The sequence below is a fragment of the Apis florea genome, unplaced genomic scaffold (assembly GCF_048593485.1).
Source record: "Apis florea isolate Af1SG1 unplaced genomic scaffold, ASM4859348v1 contig_3772_pilon, whole genome shotgun sequence".
Lineage (NCBI taxonomy): Eukaryota > Metazoa > Arthropoda > Insecta > Hymenoptera > Apidae > Apis > Apis florea.
Genome location: NW_028256845.1, coordinates 4,417,730 through 4,441,807, shown reverse-complemented (window position 1 = coordinate 4,441,807; position 24,078 = coordinate 4,417,730). Strand labels below are relative to the sequence as shown.

Genomic DNA, 24,078 nt, shown 5'->3' with positions numbered 1-24,078 from the left:
AATAATAATTCATTACATCTAAATAATTACTAATAATTGTTAATTATCAATAATTAACAATAATAAATTAATATATTAATAATTATTGAATATAATTAAAATAATATAATATTATAATGATCAATTGTAATCTTATTTCTAAATATACAAATCAGTCATTGAAATCGTATCGGAAACATAACCACTCATTGAAATTAATTAAATAATAAAGTAAATAGTATTATATTATTTAAAATGAAGAATTAATTTAAATTATAGATCATAATATTATTTTTATTCTAATAGATATGTAATCAAAAGTAGTTAAAAATGTTTTATGATAATATATTATAATTTGAATATCGATTCGAATCGATATTGAAAGATATTTCCACGTGCTAATAATCGCACATTAATTATTATATCACTATTATATATCACTATATATCATATTAATTGATCAAAAAGAATATTTGTTAAAATTCTAAATTATTTACGACAGTATGCGAATATAACGACATACTACATATACAAAATATATCACAGCACTTTAGGTCCAGGAAATGTGAGCGGGGTGAGGAAAGTATGGACGACTCATACCAGCAGCGCAACTACCAATCGTTGCACTTCGCGATATTCAGTCTCAGTGTGCGGATCGTCTTACCACTTGTCATTTTCATATTCACTCGTTTTATAATCTTCAAATAATTAATTATTTAATTTTTTTTCTTTGAATAACTTTTAGCAACAATTTTTAGTGTAAACACATAAAAAACAATGTCGGTTATATACAAAAATACAATGAATTCGATTGGCAAGTTTGTACCTCAGAAGTTTCAACCACTGTGGAATCATCCAGCTGGTTAGTAAGTTATCGATGATTTCTCAAATAGTAACACGTGCGTAGAACATATGCGCTTCTGTCATTCTATTGCTTATATTTGACTGGGCAGATAAAAAGTACATGTAATATTTTATAAACTTTAGACATTTCTTACTTTTTATAAATGTAAATTCAAATAGACTTGACCGTTATTATGGCATGTAAATCATATCATACTATGACACGCTGCTCTAGATATTAGATTGCTAGATTTTTATGCATTTTTCTTTATATTCTTTATAAGTTTTTATATCGTAAAGAGGAAATTAAAAATAATATATCGATATAATTAAATAGCTTAAAAATTGTTGCAAATTAAGTTTTTGTAATTAGAATTTGAAACTTGAAATATGAAAATGATTAAGTAATATGCATACATTATAAAACATGATTCACGTAAATTCGAAAATATGACATAATCATTATCGTTATATTACGAATTATTTTTATTTTATTCCTTTTTAAATTTTCTATTGATAATATATATTGCAACTATTACAAAAAATATATAATAGTAGTATCGACTTATTTTCCCCTTTCAGGTCCGCAGACTATATTCTTCTGGGCACCAGCTTTTAAATGGGTCAGTAATAACTTTGAACTTTTAACATCTCATTAAACATTATTATTCAATATGTTTAATTATTTAATGCAATTTTAACGTATTATTTTAAAATAATTAATGCATGCAGACTTTACTCTATCATTAAATTTACAAATTTAAAAATTATTTTAATTATAATATATCTACATAGATTTAATTTAAATATATTTTTCGTTAATATATTAATATTATATTCATTAATATTATAAGAAAAAATGATCAATACACATCACTACTATGATCACTTTAATTATTCCGTAATGATTCATGTATTTTCATAATAGCATATAAAATCGATCATATATCATCAATATATTTTTTAACATAAAAAACAATAAAGAAAAATTATTTCGCGTAAATATCAGATATTTATAATTTAAAAAATTGTAAATTTTATATACAAAAAAATTTCTAAAGTATCGTGCGCATGCACGTGCATCTTATAATAAATTGCAGTTAATCTATCTAAATAGGTCAACTTTTTAAAGTAAATTGTCTGAATACATCTTGCATTTGCTTGATTATTCATCTTTTATTATTTTTTTTTATAATTTAAATCTATTTTAATAGTTTAAAAATCGAAGTTTACAAATTACAGGGACTTGTAATAGCTGGCCTCGGTGACCTGCAGAGGCCAGCAAGTCAAATTTCCATTAGCCAATCAACTGCCTTAGGCATTACTGGCTTAATCTGGACCAGATATTCTTTAGCAATCACTCCAAAAAACTGGAGTCTTTTTAGCGTAAATCTTTTCGTCGCGCTAACAGCTTTGTATCAAGTTAGTCGAGGAATAATGTAAGTCCACTTTTTCAATATTATACAACAGTATTATTTTAAATTGTATCAAATCATATCATATTGAAACAATAAGAAATAATTTTATATATTACGAAGAATAATGATTTTTTTATATCTAATATATTACATTTATTGCGAATATGTATGAATAATATATGAATTTCTTTTGTTTTGAGATAAATAAATTATATATGTATAAGAAACATATTATTACAAAAAATTTAACATTCTATTTCTTTATTATATTTCATATATTTGATTAAATTATGTTTTTTTTTTTAGGTATCAAAGAGAACAAACAACGTTAAGTGCAACAGTATCTACGAAAGAAAAATAGCGTCTATTTTCAAATAATATACATTCCCAGATATCCAAATATTAAATGTATATATTGAAAATATTGACATTTTGATAATTTGATGATATTTGTGGAATGTATTTAATGTTATGAAACAAAGAAAAAAAACAAATACGAAATTAGAAAAATAACACGAATTTATTATCAGGATTGAACATGATTAAAGACTATAGTTCAAGATGCACTTTACATATATATATATATATATATATATAATGGGAATGCATTCAACATAAGAAAAAATGATAATAAAAGAAATAAGATATGAATTATATTATAAAAATTAGAAAACAAGCAATCGCAAATCGATATGCAGGAATGCGAAATAAATAAATATCAATATTCAAAATTTAAAACATTAATCAGAAATTAAAAATTATCAATATTGTGTTTAAATTTAAAATACCAAAAAAAAGATGCAATACCAATAATATAAAATTATTAAAAATAATATAAAATATATTAAGCTGTGATAACGAATGTAAGGTGCTGTTTGTATCTTTATTTCATTATATTGCATAAATTCTAAATCCTAAACTAAGTACAAATATACCAACAGAAAATATAGAATGTAATTTCAAAGTGCAGTACAACATTTAAAAGCATATATAAATTAAAATATCAATCAATAATACAGCAATAGTAATCATGTGTGTAGTAATATACATATAATATTAGATTTAGATAAATTTATTTATGTACATATCTACCTCTAATAAATAATAATATATATAATTTATTGGTCTTAACGATTCGCGACACTGATGCTGAAGCACTCGAAGTAGTAGAAAATGTACAAATTGTATACCAAGTTCGATAATATTGTAATTGCCTTATAAAAAATATAATAAAATAATATATTTTTTTAATAATTGCTTATTCATATAATTTTTTTATATTTGAAAAAAATATATCGTCACTTTATACCAGAAACACGAATATGTAATTATATTCTCTATTCAAATAAGAACATAAAATTTTTTTTTTACATGTGATTTTGTAATGATAGATAGACTTTACAATGATAAAAATAATCAAAATGAACTGTAAAATAAATATTGATATTTCAAAAATTATGATCTCGATAATTATCTTTTTATATATTTAAAATATAAACTTTCATAAGTTATCGAATTATGCGTCTTTGATACAAAGATAACAATAATATAATTTACGTATTTTTATATAAATATATGTAATGCTTGTTTTTTCAACTTCAATCATAGTACTAAAAATATTGAATCATAAAAATTAATATTTAAAAAAAATTAATATTTCTGATAGTAGCAATATTAAAATATTTCAATATTTTCTCATCTATTTTATAATTTTTTAAATATATATATATATATATTGATGATTTACTACCTTCTACAAATATAAAATGATATGAAAAATATTGATTAGATGTGATATGAAAAAATATTGTACAAATTTTTCTAATAAGATATTTAAAAGATATAATATATACTTTTTTTTAAATATTAGTATAAAGATTTTAGAAGATAATTTATTTTATTTTTTAATATAATTCCTTATAAAGTTATTTTCTACATTTTTAAATATTTGTATTTTTTAATAATTCTTAATAAATATAACTTAACTGATTAATTCTTTGTCTGATAGGTGGTATTCTTATTTTATTCTTAATAAAAGTAACTTTAAGAACAATATAGATCCCCTTGTTAGATTTTAGTGTAATATTCAAATTGTAGTCATATTCCAAAAACAAATATAAATAAAAAGAGCAAATAATAAGAAAAGATAAATAAGTTAAAAAATAAAAAATCAGTACTATTTTTAAAGTATTACAAATGAAGAGAAATAAAGAATGTGAATAATAAAAAAAAGATAAAAATAGAATTGAGAATTAACGCTATCTCCCGAATGCTAAAAAATTTTTTTAAAGACAAAATAAGATATAATAAGAATTGAGTATTAGTGTCATCTCTTGCTAAAATATCTTCTTAAAAACAAAATATCAAGAGATAGTGTTATCAATTTTTAATCTCTATTTTTTTTTATTTCATCTACTCTGGAGATGGCGCTGATATCAATTTTTATTCTATTTTTATCCTTTATCGCATTGATCTCTATATTTGTTATTTGTGTGTTTAAGATATAATTTTAATTTTATTTAAAATAAAAATATAAAATTACATAAAATATATTAAACATAAAAAATATATGTATATATGTATATATAAGTTTGTAATAGAAATATATAGATAATCACGTATAAAGATCGAAATTCGATTTCATTTATTATCATTACATATATACATATATATTTAGATAGACATAATAAGAATTTCTAGTTATTAAATATATCCTACGTATAAAAAATATGAGTGCTTACATATATGTATATATATATATATATATATATACATATATGTATGTATGCATATATGTATAATATATATTTGTGATTGCATAGTTAGCCGTCACCAGTTGTTCAGTTACCATTTATTTCAGTATAATGAATATATACCGAATTGATTTTAAATCGTTTTAACATTGATGTCATGTTATGATTGCCAACAAATAAACGAAGTTGTTCGATATGTGTTAAAAATCACGACAGATTAAAATATAATTTGATTTAATATTTTTTGTGATAAAATGCATACATATCATTGTCAATACCGGTAGTGTATATTAGATACGCCCACAACACATTAAGTGTATTTGCTTTTACAAAAATCTTATGAAAATTTAAAAAAAAAATCTTACCAAAATAAAAAGTTCGAAACGTGCTATTATTTTAATTGCCTTTGAATTAATTGTAAGTAATGAATTGTGACACTTGATAAGGCTATTTATTTCTTCATCTCTAAAATACGATTGATATATAGTGAAGATTAATTTTTTTATACACGTGCAAATTTTCAATGCACATGTATATCTGTTAAATAAAATATAATAAATAAGGAATGGGAATTGACAGTATGAGAGTCGGAGGAGGCCGATGTCCTCCTCTCCTCGTTGGAGGACTTCTCGTTGCTTGTTTAATGCTCATTTGCAACTGGTGGACTTTATCTTCTGAAAATATCGAATTAGTTAGACAGATTGACGAGTTAAATGAACAACTTAAAATTAGGTATTGTTATAAGATAATTTTTTATTTATATAAATTAATTTATTACATATTTTATATTATCACATCATCCGTCACTTTTAAAAATTATTTATTTATAAAAAATATAGCCACGCTATATAATTCGAGATAAATTCTACATCTTGAAGTTTGAAATTCTTAAAAACTGATTTAATAATTGACAGAAATCTAATATATTACATGTATATATTATGGTGGTTATACTATGTTAATTCATATAAATATTATGTTTTAGTGCTGAAGAAAGAGATCAATGTGTTACATTACGTGGAAATTTAGAACAAAGATATAAGCATGCAGAAGATGAGGTAGCATCACTTCATGTACGTTTGGAACAACAAGCAGATTTAAAGGAAAAAAATGATAAATTGGAAGACTCTGTTAATAGATATAAAAATGATTTAGATTTATTGAAGTTAAATATTACTAAAACTGCCACTTTGGAAACAAGGCAGGAAAAAAATAATTTTAATATAGAATTAAATTCAACACGAGAAAAAAATAAAAAACTACAGGAAGAAATAGAACAGGTATAATATTAATTATAAATAATTTTGAATTTTATATCTTAATAAATAAATTATAAATATATAATCATTAAAATTTTTTTAGTTGAAAAATGATCTTGATAAAATTAAATCTACATGTAATCTAACTACTCAAAAAAAAACTGTATTTATTCCACAAAGTAAGTATTTTATATATTTCATTAAATTTTGATCTATTTTATACATTTTTATATATTTAATATAATATATGTATAAAATAAAATTAAAATAATTTGAAATGTATATAATTTAAATGATTTATTTTGATACTGTTTTCTTAAAATTATAAAAGAATTATTTTTCATTTACATCTCCTTAAGCAGTTTTTCTAATAATAATTCTTTGAATTGTTTTAACATATTCATAAAATCAATAGAAATATTAATACAATTTCCATTTTATTTAATTTTTCCATATTATCAATTGACTTAGTATTTTATGATATTTTGGCATTTTGCCAATTTAGCTACAAGAGAAGTAATTAACAAGATTCAGTTGGATCCTGTTCCGGAATCAGCTGTAAGAATATCTTTAGCTGGTCAACGTGGTTTGAAATACCATGGAATTCCAATTCTTCCAAAAGATCCACCTGGCGCTGTGCGCCTAAAACCTCGCTTCTCTGTTACAATGCCGAAAGGTAGTGATATGTTTCTTCTGTCTCAGGAGAAAAGAAATCTATCACAAAAATAAAACAACATTTATTCAGAAATTCTGTATATAAAATATTGTATTTTTGATGCATTTATTATACCATTAGGCTTCTATTTAAATGAATCTGATAAGGCTTTTTAATAAATACTTACACTGCTTATCTACTTAATATGTAGAATGATTTAAGATGTGAATGAAAAAATAAATTTTCATGTATTATAAAAGTATGTTATATTTTAAAGTAAAGGCATTAAATTAAATACCAATAATAAAAAAAATTGTAGATTATAATTGTAATATTATTTATAATACAAATTAAAAATTGTAGAAAAAAATTATTCATAATATTTGATCTTAAATTTTATTTTATTCTATGTATTTACATTATTATATTAAAAAATAAAAATTATATCATTTTACATTATTTATTTGAAATATATTATAAAATTAAACTTTAGTTTATTATTTAGATTTAATATATATTATAAATAATTAATATATATATATCTGTAATATAATATAATATAACATATATACATATATAAACTAATTGGAGAGGGCTCACTAATGCAAAAATTATTAAAATGTTATCTACTAGCAAATAACATTTTGTAGAATATATGGATGTTACAAATTCTCATAAATGTTTTTATTATTTTATATTAGAACAATAATAGTTTATATGACTTTTTTTCAGCTCAGATAAGCTCAAAAATCCAAAAGAATAACGATTCAAATGGGGATATAGATGACAATCCAGATCCTGGTAAATATTATATATTATAATTATATATTACAATATTATTATAATTTAATCATATTATATATTATCATCATGTAACTTATTTCTTATCATTTATCATGCAACAAAATACAAAATTTTTAATAAATGTACAATATTCGTTGCAATTTGTTTTTAAATAATAAATTTAAATTATTTTATTTTTATTGCGATTTTTCACATAGAAATTAGTAAAACAGAAAATAGAAGAACAGATAGTAATATAATAGAAAGCGGACGAGATCAACATACATCAAATGGAAGACTCAATGGAGACTGATAATGAATAATTAAAAAATATTTCACACAATGAATAAAAAATATATGTCGATCATTTATTAAATATAATTAAATTATAAATATTTTCAAAACAAGAAATGTTTTGAATCTTTTGTATAGTTATAATCATTAATTTATAAGTAATAATAGAAATTTGAAAATAATTTGCAATTTTTTATAGTGCAATCATAAAAAACAAAATATGTATTTTTTAGCAAAATAGGAAAAGATTTCTAAGATTGTATAAGTATTAATTTATTCCACATTATTATAAAATATTATATATATAAATTTTTTATTCTGTTCATTCTTTATATTGTTATTAAATTTTTTTATCAAATTGAATGTAAATAAATAAAATAAATGTTTTTAATATCCTATTTTGTATTTATTTAATTTTCGTGTAAAATATGAAAATTGAAAATATCTATGCAACTTATATTATGTAATATAAACACGGAAATTACAATTACAATCTTTTAATATCTCCAATTAGTTTGTTAAAATTAACAACTCATACACATTATTTCAATTATTTCGGTACTTTATTTCAATTATATCAAATTTATTGCTCAATTTTAAAATGAGCATGCAATATCATGTGTGCGTTTTTAAATATTTTTTTTCTATTTAAATTTTTTTATTAGTACATCATAAACTTACATTTCATTTAATTATTTTATTGTATTGTCACTGTAAAATGTGTTTTGTATTTTTTAATTAACATTTATTTATTTAATTTGATTTATATGTAATATATTGTACATTAAACGAACGATGAACGAATATATAAATTGTCTTCCATCGTTGTTAATTTTAAAAATTTCATTTTCATATATATATAAATATACCTAGTTTGTTTAAATATAAAAAGAAATAATATATTACATAGAATTACATATAATCTCTTTTTATTATTATGAAAAATAATAAAAGAAAATTAAACACATTTTACATGTTTCATATATTACATAAATTTCATACTGTATTTTGAATTGCTATGTATGGTTAATTTTTATTTATTAATACTTTTTACTGTATTAGGACAAAATTATTATTGATATATTGATAATTGATTATCAGCTTTGACAATAATACTTTGTACTTATTACTATAAAATAAAAATCAAAATTATTATATTAGCTATTAAAATAGATCAAATATTAATATTCAGATTTTCTTATTAGTAAACTGTTTATAAAATATTGTAACAAATATAATACCAACATGTATAAATATTTCGAAGATATGATAAATATAAATGATCACGTTAAACTGTATATAATCGAAATTCATAATTGTATCTGTGAACTGTGAAATTATTGCATGTTTAACAAAATGCAAAATTTGACTAGGAAACATTAAGTAACGACTAGACGTTTAGTATATAAACTTACATTTAACAATATTTTTTTATGTACTGACTTTTGCCATTATAGTTTTGTTTTATTATCTGGCAACTATATAAATTATATAAAGTATATTCTTACTTATTAATTACTTAATTGATTTATGATATATATATATATACTCTAGAAAAAAAAATCACATATTCTCAAGCTGCACGAATTAAAAACTTCAAAAATTAATAAATATTAAAAGACACAAAAATAAAATCTATTAGATGTATAATTTTAAAAATTTTTTAGGAGCCGTTTTAAAAGTATTAATATTTTATAAACATAAAATTTATAGATTTATAATCATATGCATGTTAGTATTATTTCTTTAATTTTTAAACATAAAAATATATTTATATATTCTTTTTTGATTGGAAACTTTATGCAAATTTTAAATATGTAACATGTTTAAACTTTACAAATTATTATAACTTTCGTATACTCTCTCTTTGTAATAATGTAATTCAATATAAAATAATTCATAATTTCTATTTTTGCAAAATTTAAATTAGTAAATAAATAAATAAATTTTATTTATTAATATTCTAATTCATTAATTCAACAATTATTTAGCATGTATATTATAAAGCTTTCCATTCATCTCACATTTTATAGTATATTCTATATTTTTATTTAATATTTCATTTTGTTTTAACATGAAATATTAAATTCTTTGGTCATATTAAATAAATTGAAAATTAATAATTAGAATTTAAATCAAAGAAAATAAGTGATTATTATAATTACATTAATTTTAAAAAAAGTAGAATACTTTTAAGGTAATTAGATATTGAATTATAATAAATTAATTATTGTTTTTAATAATAACACATTTTAAAGAATATTAAAAATTTTTCTAATAAATAATAATGAAGAAATTGGAGACAGAATTATAGATAATTTATTAGTTTTAACTGAAAGTTTTTCTTAGAATATATATTCTTGTTATTTATATTTCATTTTATATTTTTTCAAATATTAAAAATAATAAAAGATATTATTGCAATATTTATAATAATATTTATAATAAAAATGAGGAATATAATCTATATTTCATGTCTCCATTACTACTATTGAAAATAATGGGGTTAAAGATAAGGCAGTGAGATGTTATAGAATCAATCCTTAGATTAAGAGACTATTATGAAACGAATCATAAAAAATTTTGTTCGTTGTGTATTTATAAAACTTTAAACTGTTTATGCCACGTTTTGTTAATTTAAGATAAACGCTATCAAAAAGATATTTATTAAAATAGTTCAATTTAAGGAGAATAATGATGATTGTTAACATGTCTTTGTTTTCTCCTAAAAATAAAAGCAAGTATAGAACGAAGTCGCCACCAACGACTATGTTTACGTACTGAATTTCTTGATCTCTCTTTAGCTCGAATTTGTCTGACTAATGAATAAAATGCATCATCTATGAATTGTCTAAGAGCTGCAGATGTTTCATAAAAGGGACAACCAAGTTGCTCAGCAAGTGCTTTTCCTTCTTCTGTAGTTACCTATAATGTTTATTACACTAAAAAAATTAATGAATCCTAGCTAAGATAAAAACTAATGCAAATAAAAAACTAATAACTTACCTTTCGTTGATGTTGTAAATCAAATTTATTACCAACTAGTACCAATGGTATATCTTCATTAGCTCTCACACGTGTTATCAATTTTCGATATTCTAAAGCTTCCTGAAAACTATGTCTATCAGTTACAGAATAACATATCATAAAACCTTCTCCACATCTCATATATTGGTCACGCATAGCTGTAAATTCGACCTATATATAAAATATATATATATATGTATATATAAAATTATAATATATGATTAATATGATTTTTTATAAAATCATCTTTTTTTTTTTCAATAAGATTCTAACCTGTCCTGCTGTGTCCAATATATCTAAGAGTGCAGCTTCACCATCAATAACTGCTTGTTGTTGATATGAATCCTCTGTCAATAACAAAGAACATTAAATGGCATATTACTCCAAAAACTAAAAAGTACTAAGAAAATAATTTCATAAATATTTTTAAACATTTATACTATTATTTATTGTATTATTGCAATAAATTCTTACCTATGGTTGGATCATGATAATCAAGAAAGCTATGACTGACAAATTGTAATGTGACCGCTGAAAAAACCATTTCTGTAATATACATATAATATAATATATTTTTCTTTTCTAAATAAATCACAATATAAATTATATTACCTGATTTACCAACACCACCATCACCCAAAATAACAATTTTGTAAACTCTAACTCCACACCTAGTAGTAGGTTGCGAGACTACCGGTACATCATTCTTGCCGTTCAAGGCTACACTTTTATCCTGCAGGATGCCAGCTGACATCGTTAAAAAATTTCTGTTTACCGATAAATTAATGTTTGCTATGATTATAACAAACTCGTACTTTTACCAACTGACTGACATACTTGGTCACGTATTGGAACACGCGTATAGACACACCCGTATCGGCTATGAGATCGGGACAGATACAATACATGTTTGATCACGATTGCAAGCCACTTTTTGTGTAATAGCTCTGAACTTCACCAAATGATACTTAATGGCTAAAATTTATGTTTTTTTAATTAGACTTAGCATGGCTGAAGATCATAAGCTCACCGGGCTTGACAGAATATGACAGTCGCAAAGATTAAGCACGCGCGCAATTGTGCATTCAGGGGCGTATCCATTTGCTCTATTGTTAGTATAATAGATCTGTTTATACATAAGTACATATGTGCATATATATCTAATTTTACTGATCATTTTTTAACAATAAGAGTAATTTAAAACAGAAAGTATTATTTATTATAAAAACTTTAATTTTTAATGAAATTTAATTAATATATTAAGCAAAATAAAAAATGAAATAAATATTTTTATGTTGTATTTTATCATAATGGATTTTAAATTTTATAATACATACGTTATATCTGAATATATTATAAATTAAAATTGAAAAGTAAAAAAATTATACAAATATATAAATAAATTAAAATAATTATAATTTATAATAACCTAAGTTATTATAGAACAAATTTATTTTTATTCAACAACATTATATTTATTAATGGCTTTTATTTATATATTATAATTATTATTAATGAAATTCAGTTATGAAGAATTTTTTATATAATTTATATGTGTATATATATATATATCATTGCAATTATGTTAAATCATAAATTTTAATCAACATAAAATAATATACTGGTGCAATTTACCGGTATAGAATAATATATGCGCATATATACAAATTACTTATTTTATATAATAATATGCAAAAATTAATTGATTTCATTAATTATATTTTATTCTATATCGAAACGAAATTTATTCATATGAATAATATTATAATATGTTAAAATTTTTATTTGCTTATGATTCTTATGATCATACATATATAATCATACAATATACTTTCTTTAAATATATTAAATTTATTATAAATTATATATTAATATATAATTAAATTTATTAAATATAAATTTTTTATTACACGAAAATTAAACGTACATATAAAATAAATGATAATAAAAGATATATAATTTTTTTTATATTTAATTTTATTTAATATTAAATCTTTTTAATATTTCTATAAAAATAAAATATATATGCAGATATAAAAATTATCCTTATTTTTCTTCGTTTATTAATATTTTTTAAATTTATTAATATTTATTAATATCTTTAGGATTATAAATTCTGCGATTAATAAGTTCGATATATATTATGATTTGTATATAGATAAATTCATGATTTAAACTAATAAAATATCAGTATTGTTACGAGTTAATATATGTATGTATTAGAAGAATAGAGTAATAGCATAAGCAAATTTTTCATGATTAAAATGCGAGGTATAATTGCATTGATTGCAATATATATGTATATATATAGTATTTTTTGATCTGATGTTATTTAAGAAGATTGACGTATTTAAATAAAATTTTTCAAAATACTTATATGATAGGTTTCAGAGGTTATAGAAATATTGTTATAGAGCATTATGAAGACTTTCTTTAATAAAGCGAGACAGAACATTGAATACATATATACGGAGATACTTTCAGTGAAAAAAAGTACTGGTGTAAACATTATTCATGAAAATTTTCCTTTCTATGCCATTATTTTCAATACTCAACTAAAATGTTTGACAGATTATTATTATCACAAGATGAAAAACACGTGGGCATTTTAACAATTGCGTGTAAATAATAAATAATAATGAAATAAGTGTACATATAATAACCCTCGTGTTTTTGAGTTTTTTGATTCTTCAATTAATATTTTTTCCTGACATTTTGTTCCCTATATTCAATGATAATAAACATAGTTTAAAAATGAATTAAATGTTTTAAATATCATTAAACAGGGTAAAAATATATATATATGGAAGTTAAAAATAATTATGAAATTATTAAAACTAAAAAAAAATTATCAAGAAGAAAATTTTAATTTAAATTTGCAAAATGTATAACAAAATTGTAAGTTTTTGTTTTTAATTTAACTTATTATAGAATATAGTAATAATATTATATATTTTTTAAAAAAAGAATATAAAATATATTTTAACATAATTTTATTATTTTTCAGATATTCAAATTCCTTTATAGGAATTATTACATAGCTTTATATACATTAAGTTACAAATTGAATAGAAGTTGTTAAAAATTGTTATTTGACAAGATATCAAGTGACATGGTCTTTATCATATGGTTACATTAATTAAATCCTAAAATGTCAGTTGCTTCCTGTTCAAAAACTAAAAGAATGGATAAAATAAATAGTAAAGAAGAAATGATATATGGGAAATGGGAATGTTTTCATAATTGGATACATTGTATATGCATTGTTACTTTTGATCTTGAATTAGGCCAAGCTATAGAGGTATTCTTATCATATTTTATATTTAGCTTTTAATATAATATTTTTATCTATAAATATTTTATTATTTCTAATAGTATTTTTTTTATCATATAGGCTATATATCCATCTCATATCAAATTATCTGAACAAGAGAGATCTAATATTTGTTATCTTGCTTTTCCTGACTCTAACTCTGGTTGCATGGGAGATACACAATATCATGTCAGAATAAGACAAAATGGAGCTATACTTCAAGAGACTAAAGCCTTAAAAGAATATGATAGAAAATCTCCTCCATTTTTACAATGTGATAAAGATTATTATTGGGGTTATGTATATTTCCGTCAAGTGAAAGATAAATCTCTTCCAAGAGGATATTTTCAAAAGGTTTATAATATATAAGATAATAAAGATATAAATGCAGGATTTTAAATTTTAATAACTTTATTTATATATATTAGAGTATTGTTATAATTACAAAACTGCCATTTGTGAATCTCTTTGGTGAATTATGTGCTTTAATTGCACCTGAATTTTTTGAAATGGGCAATACAGTGATGGAAGCTATTATAAGAGAAATTGACCAATGGCCATCTCCAACACCTGGCCAAATAGTGCATTTACCACTTATAGGTGTTTTATTTCAGGTAGAAAAATTTTAATAATTTAATTTTATGCATTATAAAAATATATGATATTCATTTTAGACTTATATCCCAAATCAAAACTATAAAGCAACTGCACCTACAATTGCTGCCATGGATCATGCGCCAAATTTTCATGCAACACGAAGACTAATTTTAACATCTGCCTATGAAGGAGATATGTTTAGAAGTTTAGCTAGTGTTGTAAGTTATGTACATTTATTATGGGAATTAGTATTACTTAGTGAACCAATTGTTGTTATGGCTAGTTCACCTACTGGTTGTTCTGAAATGGTTCAAGCACTTGTTGCGTAAGTATTTTATTATATCTTAAAAATGATTATAAAATAGTTACAAAAGAAATAAAAAGTTTAATATTTTATAGAATGATTGCACCATTAAAATATTGTGCTGATCATCGACCTTATTTTACAATTCATGATTCTGAATTCAAAGAATATACTACAGATGCTCCATCACCACCTGCTGTAATATTAGGTGTAACTAATCCATTTTTTGCCAAAACTCTTCAACATTGGCCTCATATTATAAGAATAAGTAATGGAACTAATAATGGTGAGTTTTATGAAATAATGTAGGAATAGAATATATAAGTTTATTATATTTTAGAGAATCAAAGATACAAAATAAAAAAATCGGAGAATCTTAAAGTATTAGATTCAAAACCAGGAGTTTATACACAATATAAACCTTTCCTTCAGAAAGACAAAACTATATTGAAAAAATTATTTAGAGGTATCCAAACAAAAAGACCAGGAGAAGCACAAACAGCTCTTTTAAAACGTCATTTAATAGAATTGACTGAAAGTTTCATGATACCTCTTGAAAGATATATTGCAAGTCTTATGCCATTACAAAAGGACATATCACCTTTTAAAGTAATTATTATCTCTTTTTTATTTTGTTTTATATTCAAAATTTGAATAATATATATTAATTATAATTAATTTTAGGCTACACCCATACCTGAATTATTTAATCCAGATGATTTTTTAGCTACTTTAAGTAGCGCTGGACCACAATTAACTACTGGTATAAAAGGAGATTGGGTTGGATTGTATCGACGATTTTTTCGTTCACCTAACTTTTCTGGTTGGTTTCATACTAGATACACAGAATTATCACAAAAATTACAAGTCATACAACTTGAGGCATTATCACAAGCGGTATGTTAAATTATAATTATAAATTGTATAAATATGTGAAATTTTATTCTATTTTCCTTCAAATTTATATTTATTTTTTAATTTTTTAAATAAATTATTATTATAAATTATTATTATTATTTATAGGATTTAAAAACTTGGGTACAAGGAAAACAAGAAGTAGAATTAGTAGATATGATTCTTAGAATTCGACAGAAATTAGAAAAAACTTATATTGATGAAGTACCTATAGGAAATTCTGTAAGAGAAAAGCTTCAAGAAAGAATAAATGACATCACACATACTTTACCAGATGATTTGAAAGATATTTTGAATCATGAATCTTGACATTACGATTATCGTATTAATTTTAAAATTCGGTAATTGCTATTCAAGTCATCAATTTGATGAAAGATTTAGGTCAAAAATATTTCTTAAAATTGCTCTCTAATGGTAAATAATTAACAATTGAATTGAAAGAAAATAATATTGATAAAAATATATAGAATATATAAAAAGCAAAAAAATATAGGAAAATAATTATGTTTTATATTTTAAAAAAATAATTTATTTTTATTTGTGATTTCATTTTTTTATTTAAATGATTAAATACTCCAAGGCGGATATTAGGACCATATATTCTTTTTATATGTAATATGAAACGTGATATAAAAGTCAATAATGGTGCGTGAAATATTCCATAGGTGCAACTAAAGACTTATGAAATAATAACTCATATTTATAACTCATTATTCCTACATTAATTGAAAATGTTAGGTATATTCATGATACTTTTTTTTATAAATGATTATGTTGTTTCATAATATTTTATAATTTATACATGTTATATTATAAAATTTTTTCTTAATATTATGCATTTAAATAATTTTTAATGATTTTGGACTCCCATTTTGAATGTCCAAAAGAAAATACTTTTCATTTCAAAAAATGTAAATTCTAATTATATGTAAATGTAACAGAAGAAAAAGTATTAATTTGTTACATGTACATATGTATTTAATTTGAGATCTGTAAATATTGATATGAATGACAAAATATAATAAAGATTTATTTTAATACTTTGATGGTATTATTATTATTGTTGTTACTATTATTGTTATTATTATTATTAATTTTTAGATTAAAGAATATAAATAGTATGTAACTAAATAGCATACTATGATATCAATATATATTTAATTTTCTATAATTAAATTTTATAAATATGAAATTATTTTTGTATTGTAAATGACATTTTTCTGTTAACTGAGTTTTAATTTCCTAAATGTGTAATAAGTTTAATAACTACTTTTCACAAATCAGAATGTAGTTTTATACATTCATTCTTATTGGTAGATAAATCTATTCTTCGATTTTTATTGGTTACATGTTGAACGCGGTAATAATACGTTTATTAAATAATCTACCAATCAGCAGAAAGCATTTTTAATGTAAGATTTCAAAATAAGCTACTAACCGTTTGCTGTGGTTTACGTGAACTTCCTGCGAAAGAAATGTGCGTGAATGTTTATTTTGATTTAATTATTGAAATTTTCATATAGCTAAGTTAAAGTAATTATTAATCTAATGTTTTATGAGTGACTATTATAGATTTAAAGTAAAAGGTATATATTTAAAACTGACAATAGATTATCAATTTATTATAAGAAATTCAGTATTCAAAAACAAAGTTTGTTTTTAGAAATATGTAATAATAAAGGAAGTTTAAGTTTTTTTTTTATTTTATAAAATTTAAATAATATTTATATGAGAATTTTGTTTATATATAATTTAATATTTGTAAAGATATTTTATTTTTTATGTCATTTAATTAATTGAAAATTTTATTATAAAAAGATATAAAAACAAACTTTAATTTTTTTTCTTTGTATTATAATTAAAATATAAAAAATAATATACTCTTTAAATATTTATAGATGAATACATTAGAGAATACATTAGATTCTATTAGACCTTCTTATAATAATAATCCCCAAGATGAGATGTCATATTTATTTGGAAGAGATCCAAGTATATTAGCCTATGGACAAAGACCTTGTGTCTCAAAAGATACTAAAAAAAATTTACTTTCTGTATATGAAAATGAATCTGAAGAATGCAATTATATTGTAGAAAATGGTTCTGTAAATTCAGAATCAGAAAATTTACAGACTGTTAAAGTATATTTACGAATGAAACCATATCCTAAGAAGTTAAAATTATCACAAGAACAACAGGATGCATATAAAATTATTAATTCAACAACATTATTCACAAGATTGCCAACTTTAGATCAAAATACTAGTTGTATCAAAAAATCCAATAGTACTGATATTGTATGTAGAAAATTTACATTTACTAAAACTTTTGGACCAGAAATTACTCAATTAGAATTATTTGAACAAGCTGTGAAGCAACAAATGATAGATTTTTTAAGTGGGCAGAATTCTACTATTATGACTTATGGTAAATTTAATAAATAACTAAAATATAAATTAATATATGATGATATAAATATTTTAAATTATTCTAATATAATGTTATTACAGGTACTACAAATTCAGGGAAATCTTATACATTACAAGGAACTACTACATCTCCTGGAATAATACCAAGATGCTTAGAATTTGTCTTTTCCAATATTACACCAAAATCTACTCCTTTTTACAAACCTGTAAATCACTGTGATGTTGTTATTTTGGATCCTCTTGAACGTGCACAAGAATTAGAGATAAAAACCAAATTATTAACATTTGCTTCTGTAGATAAATACCAATATATTAATACTTATAAAGAAATGCAGAAATTGTTACAAGAAGAATCACCTAATAGACCAAGCCAATGTATTGATGCACATTATTCTATTTGGGTTTCATTTGCTGAAATTTATAATGAAATTGTATATGATCTTTTATCAAATGAATGTCAAAAAAAAAGAACACCTCTTAAATTAGCAACAGATAGTCAAGGAAGAGCATTTATTAAAGGCTTAAAAGCTGTTTGTGTACATTCTGGTTCTGAAGCTTATCAAGTTTTAATGGCAGGACAATATAATTTGAAAGTAGCTGCGACTGCCTTAAATGCAAGAAGTTCAAGATCACATTGCATATTTACTATTAAATTATTAAAATATTATGTTGAAAATGATCCTACTTCTGTTGAAGTTAGCACGTATGTAAAATATAAACCTTTTTCTCTTTTTATTATCTATTTATTATTTTTTTTATTATTTGTTTTTATTTAAATAGGTTTGCATTTTGTGATTTGGCTGGTTCAGAACGATTAAAAAAAACATTAAATATTGGAGATAGATTAAAAGAAGCACAAAATATTAATACAAGTCTGCTAGTATTGGGAAGGTGTTTAAAAAGTATTCATGAAGGACAATTATCAAAACAAAAAATAGAACATATTGGACCATTTAGAGAATCAAAGTTAACAAGATTGTTTCAAAAAGCATTATCGGGTAAAGAACATATAGTTTTAATAGTAAATATTAATCCTATTCCAAATTTATACATAGAAACGCAAAATGTACTCAATTTTTCTGCAATTGCAAAGAAAATAGTTATAGAAAAGGAAAAAGTACATAAAAATAAATCAAGATTTTCACAAATAGTTACACAAAGCATAAAAACAGTAACTGATTGGGATGCTACAGAATTGGAAAGTGAAGGTATGTTTTCCATTTTTTAATTAATTTTGATTTATAATTTATAATTTTATATTAATTTATAATTTATAATTTTTTGAATATATGTATTACATATGTATGTATTACAATATAATAATTTATATTATTTTTATAGAATGGCAGAACACAGTTGATGATATTAGTACATCTGATTACGTTCGATTTGAAAAATATGATGAATTAATGAATGAAAACGAGAGATTGAAGAAAGAAATTTCTGTTTTAAAAAGTTCTGCATTAACTCGTGACCTACAAATACGTCAAGAAATGGCTGATACTTATACATCTATGATGAAAAAACTTGAAATAGAATGGAAGTATGTATTAAATTTGTTTTGTTTTTTATAAAACTTTTTATTTAAATATAATGATATGTAATTTAGGAATCATATAAAAGATGTAGAACAACAACAAGAAGATGTACTTCAATGGTCTGTAAAACAAGTTGAAGAGTTTTATAAACAAAAGTTGGATCAACTTAGTTGTCGCAAGAGAAGACGTTCATCTCTTAGTGATAATAATTCAGATGATTATTCAAGAAATATTGAAGAATTAGAGATAAAAAACTCACATTTAAAATCAAAAGTTGTTTCTTTAAAGATTGATATGAAAGAACTTAAAGAAACAAATCAAACTCTAATGGTTGAAAAAAATAACGCAACATTTGAACTCGCTTTAACAAAAGAAGATCTAAAAAATATAAAAAATTTACTAAATGCAGCTCAGCAAGATATTTGTTCCGATGAAGACACAAATTATTACATAGAGGAATTAAAATCTCAATTATTTGCAAAACAAGAACAAGTTAAAGTATTTATAATAATTATTATAAGAAATAATATATTTATAATTTACATGATATATATCTTTTTTATTATATAATTATATTATTTCAGAAACTTAAAGTATTTTTAAATGAAGCAAAAGAAGATTATATTTCTATCACTACTGAAATGAGAGAAAAAGAATATGAAATTAAAGAGCAAAAAGAGGAATTATTTGAGAAACAAGAAACAATAGATGACTTAGAAGCAAATCTTACACATATTAATATGTGTTTGTCAGAAAAAATCAAAATAATTGAACAATTGGAAGAAAAATTGGATAATCAAAATAAAAAAATACTGGATTATGAAAATAAAATGCAAGAACAAATAAATAAATTGGAAAATGAAAAATTATTGTTTTTCGATGAATTTGAATTATTGAAAAAAACAATTGATATTACAAAGAATAAGAAACAAAATTTAGAATGTGAAAGTGATGTATGTTATTAATTAATTAATAACTATTTTAAATATGTAAAACTACTTTTCTCATTTAAATCTAATTTAAATCTTTATGTTATAGGATTATAAAAAATCTTTTGAATGTTTAATAGATAAAGATCAAGATATTGCTATAAAAGAAGTATCTTCTGATCTTAATGTAGAAAGAGTTGTAGATTCAAATCAAAATAATAAAAATACACAGACAGGTATGTACATAATTTTTAATTAAAAATTTTTAATATTGATTTAAAATTATGATATTAACTTGATATTATTGTTAATTGTACAGAAAATATATTTGATACTCAAATACAAGAAAAAATAATTGCAATAGACGAAGAGAATTCAACTTTAAAAGAAAAATTACTACGAAGTACAACTGAAATACAAAGTTTAAAGATAGAATTAGAGTGTGCTAAAATTAAATTAAAAGATATATCTGAACAAATATATAATTTGAAAATGAATAATGTACAATTTAAAATTAAAAATGAAAATAAAATAGAATGTAAAGTTAAAGTTGAAACAATAGAAATAGGTTGTCAAGTGCATATGGAATCTGACGAATATTGCGTTGAAACATCTAAAAATGATGTGATTAATAAAAGTAGCCAGACAATTGAGAATATGGAAAAAGAAAAGATTAATCAAACAAATTTTATTGAAGAAACTAATGATCATGAGATGATTTTAAATAAATTAGCAAAGTTAATGGTGAAATATGATGATATTAAGATACAATACGAAGAAAAGTGTTTGGTTAGTAAAAAAAATATAATAATAAATATAATAATAAAAAATAAAATATATATTTTTTTTTATGTCTATATAATTATTCTTTTATTTTAAAGATACTTAGAGAAGTGGATCAAGAGATGATACTATTAAAAGAAAGAATAGATAAACTTTTAGAAGAAAATAATATAAGCAAAGCTGAGAAAGAAAAATATAAACAGACGATTGATTTACTTGAAAAAGAATTATCTTTGATACAAAAAGATAAAATACAAATTCAAGAAACATTAAAAAATACTGATGATATTAAAGTTTCTTTCGAAACAAAAATTAACAATTATCAACAACAAATAAATGAAACTGAACAACAACTTTCTCTTGCTAAAAATGATTGTAATCAATATATGAAAGTATGTTATTTTTTTTTATATTATAAGAATATTTTATGCAAATTTAAACATTTTAAAAGAGTTATATTTTTACAGAAATTGAACATATTACAAGCAGATTTTGATACTCATATTTTAAAGGTATACATAAATTGATGAAATTATCATTTTTCATATCATCAAATATAATTAAATAAAATAATATTTATCATATATATCAAATAAAATAAATAATATAATATTTATTATTACAGTGTAAAAATGAACATGAAGAAACCATAAGTAATTTAAAAAAGGAACTTTCATCTGCAGCAGAAAAAAGTAATATCAAATCACAGGTATTGAAAAAAATTTATACAAATTTCTATATTTCTATATTTTTTTTTTCAATAATTTAATAATTTTAATAAAATTCTAGTGTTTGGAAGTACATGCTGCTAAAATATTAGAGCTAGAACATAATGTTGAAAGTTTAACCGAGCTTCAGGAAAAGATTTATGAATTAAATAGAAATTTAGAAATATGTCAAATTGAGAAAGATCAATTGCAAAAATTATTAAACGAAAATCACGATAGAATATTAGAACTCGAAGATCGTTTAGAACAAGCAGAGGAAAAAGAGCGAGATAAAGATGCTGAAATAAATTCTCTTCAGAAAGGTCCGATATTTAATTGATGTAGTTGATATTTGATTTTGTCTTATATTATAATATAAGATATGATTTTAAAATTTTTATATTTTGATTGTTACAGAAATGAAGTATATGATAAACAAAAACGAAAATGATGACAGAAATGATAAATTAATGGAAATAGAAATGAAGAATACAATTAAGGATTTAACTGATACGAAAAACATGCTTTCTCAAAAATTAGAATATATTGAACAGTTAGAAATTCGTATCAAACATAACGAACAAAATGCCAAAATATTAGATCTTTTACAACAAAGTGCTCAAGAGAGACAAGCAGAGAACGAAAGATTAAGAATTATGAACGAAGAATTAAAAAATAGTTTAATCGAAAAAGAGCGTGAAATGGAAACATTTATGAGGAATAGGGATGAAATGGTGTCAAAATATGAAAGTTTAGTAAAAAATCAACAAGAAGAATTAGAAAAACAAAAACAAAAGGTATCTATATTATAGAATTTAATATAATACTTATCAATGAATTTTATTTAGTAATTATTTTTTTATAGTTAACAAAGAATCATTTGAAAGAAAGAGACTATTGTGGAAATACGTCTGAAGATGAAGTAGTACTTAAAGAACGTCGAATGAGACGACCACCAAAGAAATTTACACCATCTTCACCGAAACAAGATGAAATTTCAGTGATCGATCTTTCTGGCTCCGATTCAAAGTATAATAACAAAGTACAAAAATTGTACATATTAATAATTAATATTAAAATTTATTTTTTTTATTAGGCGAAGTACAAAACGTACCATTTTACCACCACCTCCGGAACAAGTTTCGGAAAAAAAAAAAAATACTCGTAGAAAGAAACTGTATGTTACAGGAGATGAATCTTTTCAAGATATAGAACCACTTGAGGTAATTGCTTTTAATTTTTCTATAATCTATGTATGTTCATGTTATACATTTTAAATATCGTTTGTATATTTAGAGTACAGTAACTATCACTCCAACTATGACAACTCGAACTTTAAGAACTAGAAGAAAATGAAAATATTGTAAATAGATTGTGCCAGTGAATAAATTGTGGACAAATATTACATTATAACTATGTTATTAAGCAAGATATTTTCTGTGATTTTTCTACTTGAATTTACTTTATTCACTATAACATATTATAAGAATAATGAAACAATATTTATGCATCCTTTAATTGTACATCTTATTAAAATAATGTATTTTTTAAA

The 24,078-nt window shown here is 22.0% G+C and overlaps 5 protein-coding genes across 14 annotated transcripts; 4 read left to right on the top strand and 1 right to left on the bottom strand.

Annotated features, from left to right (window-relative positions):
- The first annotated feature begins 602 nt into the window (after positions 1–602).
- LOC100871967 (uncharacterized) lies at positions 603–3,494 on the top strand. The gene is made up of 4 exons (XM_003691293.4): positions 603–841; positions 1,405–1,445; positions 2,065–2,261; positions 2,547–3,494. Exons 1-4 carry the CDS (start codon positions 757–759, stop codon positions 2,599–2,601), a joined length of 378 nt encoding a protein of 125 aa, XP_003691341.1. The 5' UTR covers positions 603–756; the 3' UTR covers positions 2,602–3,494.
- Positions 3,495–4,674: 1,180 nt separating this feature from the next.
- On the top strand, positions 4,675–8,382 carry LOC100871016 (uncharacterized). 4 transcript variants are annotated; one of them, XM_086915242.1, is made up of 7 exons: positions 5,083–5,410; positions 5,481–5,725; positions 5,979–6,273; positions 6,356–6,431; positions 6,758–6,928; positions 7,640–7,708; positions 7,909–8,382. In XM_086915242.1, the coding sequence occupies exons 2-7, from the start codon at positions 5,559–5,561 to the stop codon at positions 8,001–8,003; spliced, it is 873 nt and encodes a 290-aa protein (XP_086771368.1). In that variant the 5' UTR covers positions 5,083–5,410; positions 5,481–5,558; the 3' UTR covers positions 8,004–8,382. The 4 variants fall into 4 exon arrangements, with proteins under 4 accessions (XP_003691406.2, XP_086771369.1, XP_086771370.1 ...); XM_003691358.4 differs by having other exon boundaries at positions 4,675–5,725; XM_086915244.1 differs by lacking the exon at positions 6,758–6,928 and having other exon boundaries at positions 5,037–5,410.
- On the bottom strand, positions 6,535–12,119 carry Ric (Ras-related protein interacting with calmodulin). Of its 7 annotated transcripts, none has more exons than XM_086915248.1 (6): positions 11,624–12,119; positions 11,486–11,542; positions 11,285–11,358; positions 10,991–11,182; positions 10,766–10,909; positions 6,535–6,966 (listed from the first exon to the last, which is right to left on the bottom strand). In XM_086915248.1, the coding sequence occupies exons 1-6, from the start codon at positions 11,763–11,765 to the stop codon at positions 6,895–6,897; spliced, it is 681 nt and encodes a 226-aa protein (XP_086771374.1). In that variant the 5' UTR covers positions 11,766–12,119; the 3' UTR covers positions 6,535–6,894. The 7 variants fall into 7 exon arrangements, with proteins under 7 accessions (XP_086771374.1, XP_086771373.1, XP_012351077.1 ...); XM_086915247.1 differs by having other exon boundaries at positions 11,486–11,557; positions 11,624–11,899; XM_012495623.3 differs by lacking the exon at positions 6,535–6,966 and having other exon boundaries at positions 8,526–10,909; positions 11,486–11,557; positions 11,624–11,744; positions 11,827–12,050.
- Positions 12,120–13,203: 1,084 nt separating this feature from the next.
- On the top strand, positions 13,204–17,180 carry LOC100864224 (protein DENND6A). Its single transcript, XM_003691242.4, has 10 exons — positions 13,204–13,282; positions 13,798–13,909; positions 14,019–14,312; positions 14,406–14,678; positions 14,753–14,938; positions 14,999–15,246; positions 15,321–15,511; positions 15,566–15,834; positions 15,910–16,122; positions 16,249–17,180. Exons 3-10 carry the CDS (start codon positions 14,163–14,165, stop codon positions 16,447–16,449), a joined length of 1,731 nt encoding a protein of 576 aa, XP_003691290.2. The 5' UTR covers positions 13,204–13,282; positions 13,798–13,909; positions 14,019–14,162; the 3' UTR covers positions 16,450–17,180.
- A 403-nt stretch (positions 17,181–17,583) lies between these two features.
- Positions 17,584–24,078, top strand: LOC100871137 (uncharacterized). Its single transcript, XM_012495616.3, has 17 exons — positions 17,584–17,726; positions 18,039–18,567; positions 18,651–19,272; positions 19,350–19,777; positions 19,911–20,112; positions 20,179–20,605; positions 20,692–21,060; positions 21,146–21,272; positions 21,356–21,825; positions 21,918–22,211; positions 22,287–22,331; positions 22,445–22,528; positions 22,609–22,849; positions 22,944–23,323; positions 23,392–23,555; positions 23,623–23,749; positions 23,823–24,078. The coding sequence occupies exons 2-17, from the start codon at positions 18,039–18,041 to the stop codon at positions 23,880–23,882; spliced, it is 4,569 nt and encodes a 1,522-aa protein (XP_012351070.3). The 5' UTR covers positions 17,584–17,726; the 3' UTR covers positions 23,883–24,078.

What these genes read in the sequence shown, in the direction of transcription:
- LOC100871967 (XM_003691293.4), top strand. Translation starts at nt 757, where the DNA reads ATGTCGGTTATATACAAAAATACAATGAATTCGATTGGCAAGTTTGTA. An exon ending in ACTGTGGAATCATCCAGCTG is followed by an intron (nt 842 to 1,404) that starts GTTAGTAAGTTA and finishes TTCCCCTTTCAG; the next exon opens with GTCCGCAGACTATATTCTTC. An exon ending in CAAGTTAGTCGAGGAATAAT is followed by an intron (nt 2,262 to 2,546) that starts GTAAGTCCACTT and finishes TTTTTTTTTTAG; the next exon opens with GTATCAAAGAGAACAAACAA.
- LOC100871016 (XM_003691358.4), top strand. Translation starts at nt 5,559, where the DNA reads ATGGGAATTGACAGTATGAGAGTCGGAGGAGGCCGATGTCCTCCTCTC. An exon ending in AATGAACAACTTAAAATTAG is followed by an intron (nt 5,726 to 5,978) that starts GTATTGTTATAA and finishes ATTATGTTTTAG; the next exon opens with TGCTGAAGAAAGAGATCAAT. An exon ending in AACTGTATTTATTCCACAAA is followed by an intron (nt 6,432 to 6,757) that starts GTAAGTATTTTA and finishes TTGCCAATTTAG; the next exon opens with CTACAAGAGAAGTAATTAAC.
- Ric (XM_012495623.3), bottom strand. Translation starts at nt 11,919, where the DNA reads ATGTATTGTATCTGTCCCGATCTCATAGCCGATACGGGTGTGTCTATA. An exon ending in TATTGGACACAGCAGGACAG is followed by an intron (nt 11,183 to 11,284) that starts GTTAGAATCTTA and finishes TTTTATATATAG; the next exon opens with GTCGAATTTACAGCTATGCG. An exon ending in ATTTACAACATCAACGAAAG is followed by an intron (nt 10,910 to 10,990) that starts GTAAGTTATTAG and finishes TAAACATTATAG; the next exon opens with GTAACTACAGAAGAAGGAAA.
- LOC100864224 (XM_003691242.4), top strand. Translation starts at nt 14,163, where the DNA reads ATGTCAGTTGCTTCCTGTTCAAAAACTAAAAGAATGGATAAAATAAAT. An exon ending in TTATAGGTGTTTTATTTCAG is followed by an intron (nt 14,939 to 14,998) that starts GTAGAAAAATTT and finishes TATTCATTTTAG; the next exon opens with ACTTATATCCCAAATCAAAA. An exon ending in AGGACATATCACCTTTTAAA is followed by an intron (nt 15,835 to 15,909) that starts GTAATTATTATC and finishes AATTAATTTTAG; the next exon opens with GCTACACCCATACCTGAATT.
- LOC100871137 (XM_012495616.3), top strand. Translation starts at nt 18,039, where the DNA reads ATGAATACATTAGAGAATACATTAGATTCTATTAGACCTTCTTATAAT. An exon ending in TAATAAAAATACACAGACAG is followed by an intron (nt 21,273 to 21,355) that starts GTATGTACATAA and finishes TTAATTGTACAG; the next exon opens with AAAATATATTTGATACTCAA. An exon ending in ATTGTAATCAATATATGAAA is followed by an intron (nt 22,212 to 22,286) that starts GTATGTTATTTT and finishes ATATTTTTACAG; the next exon opens with AAATTGAACATATTACAAGC.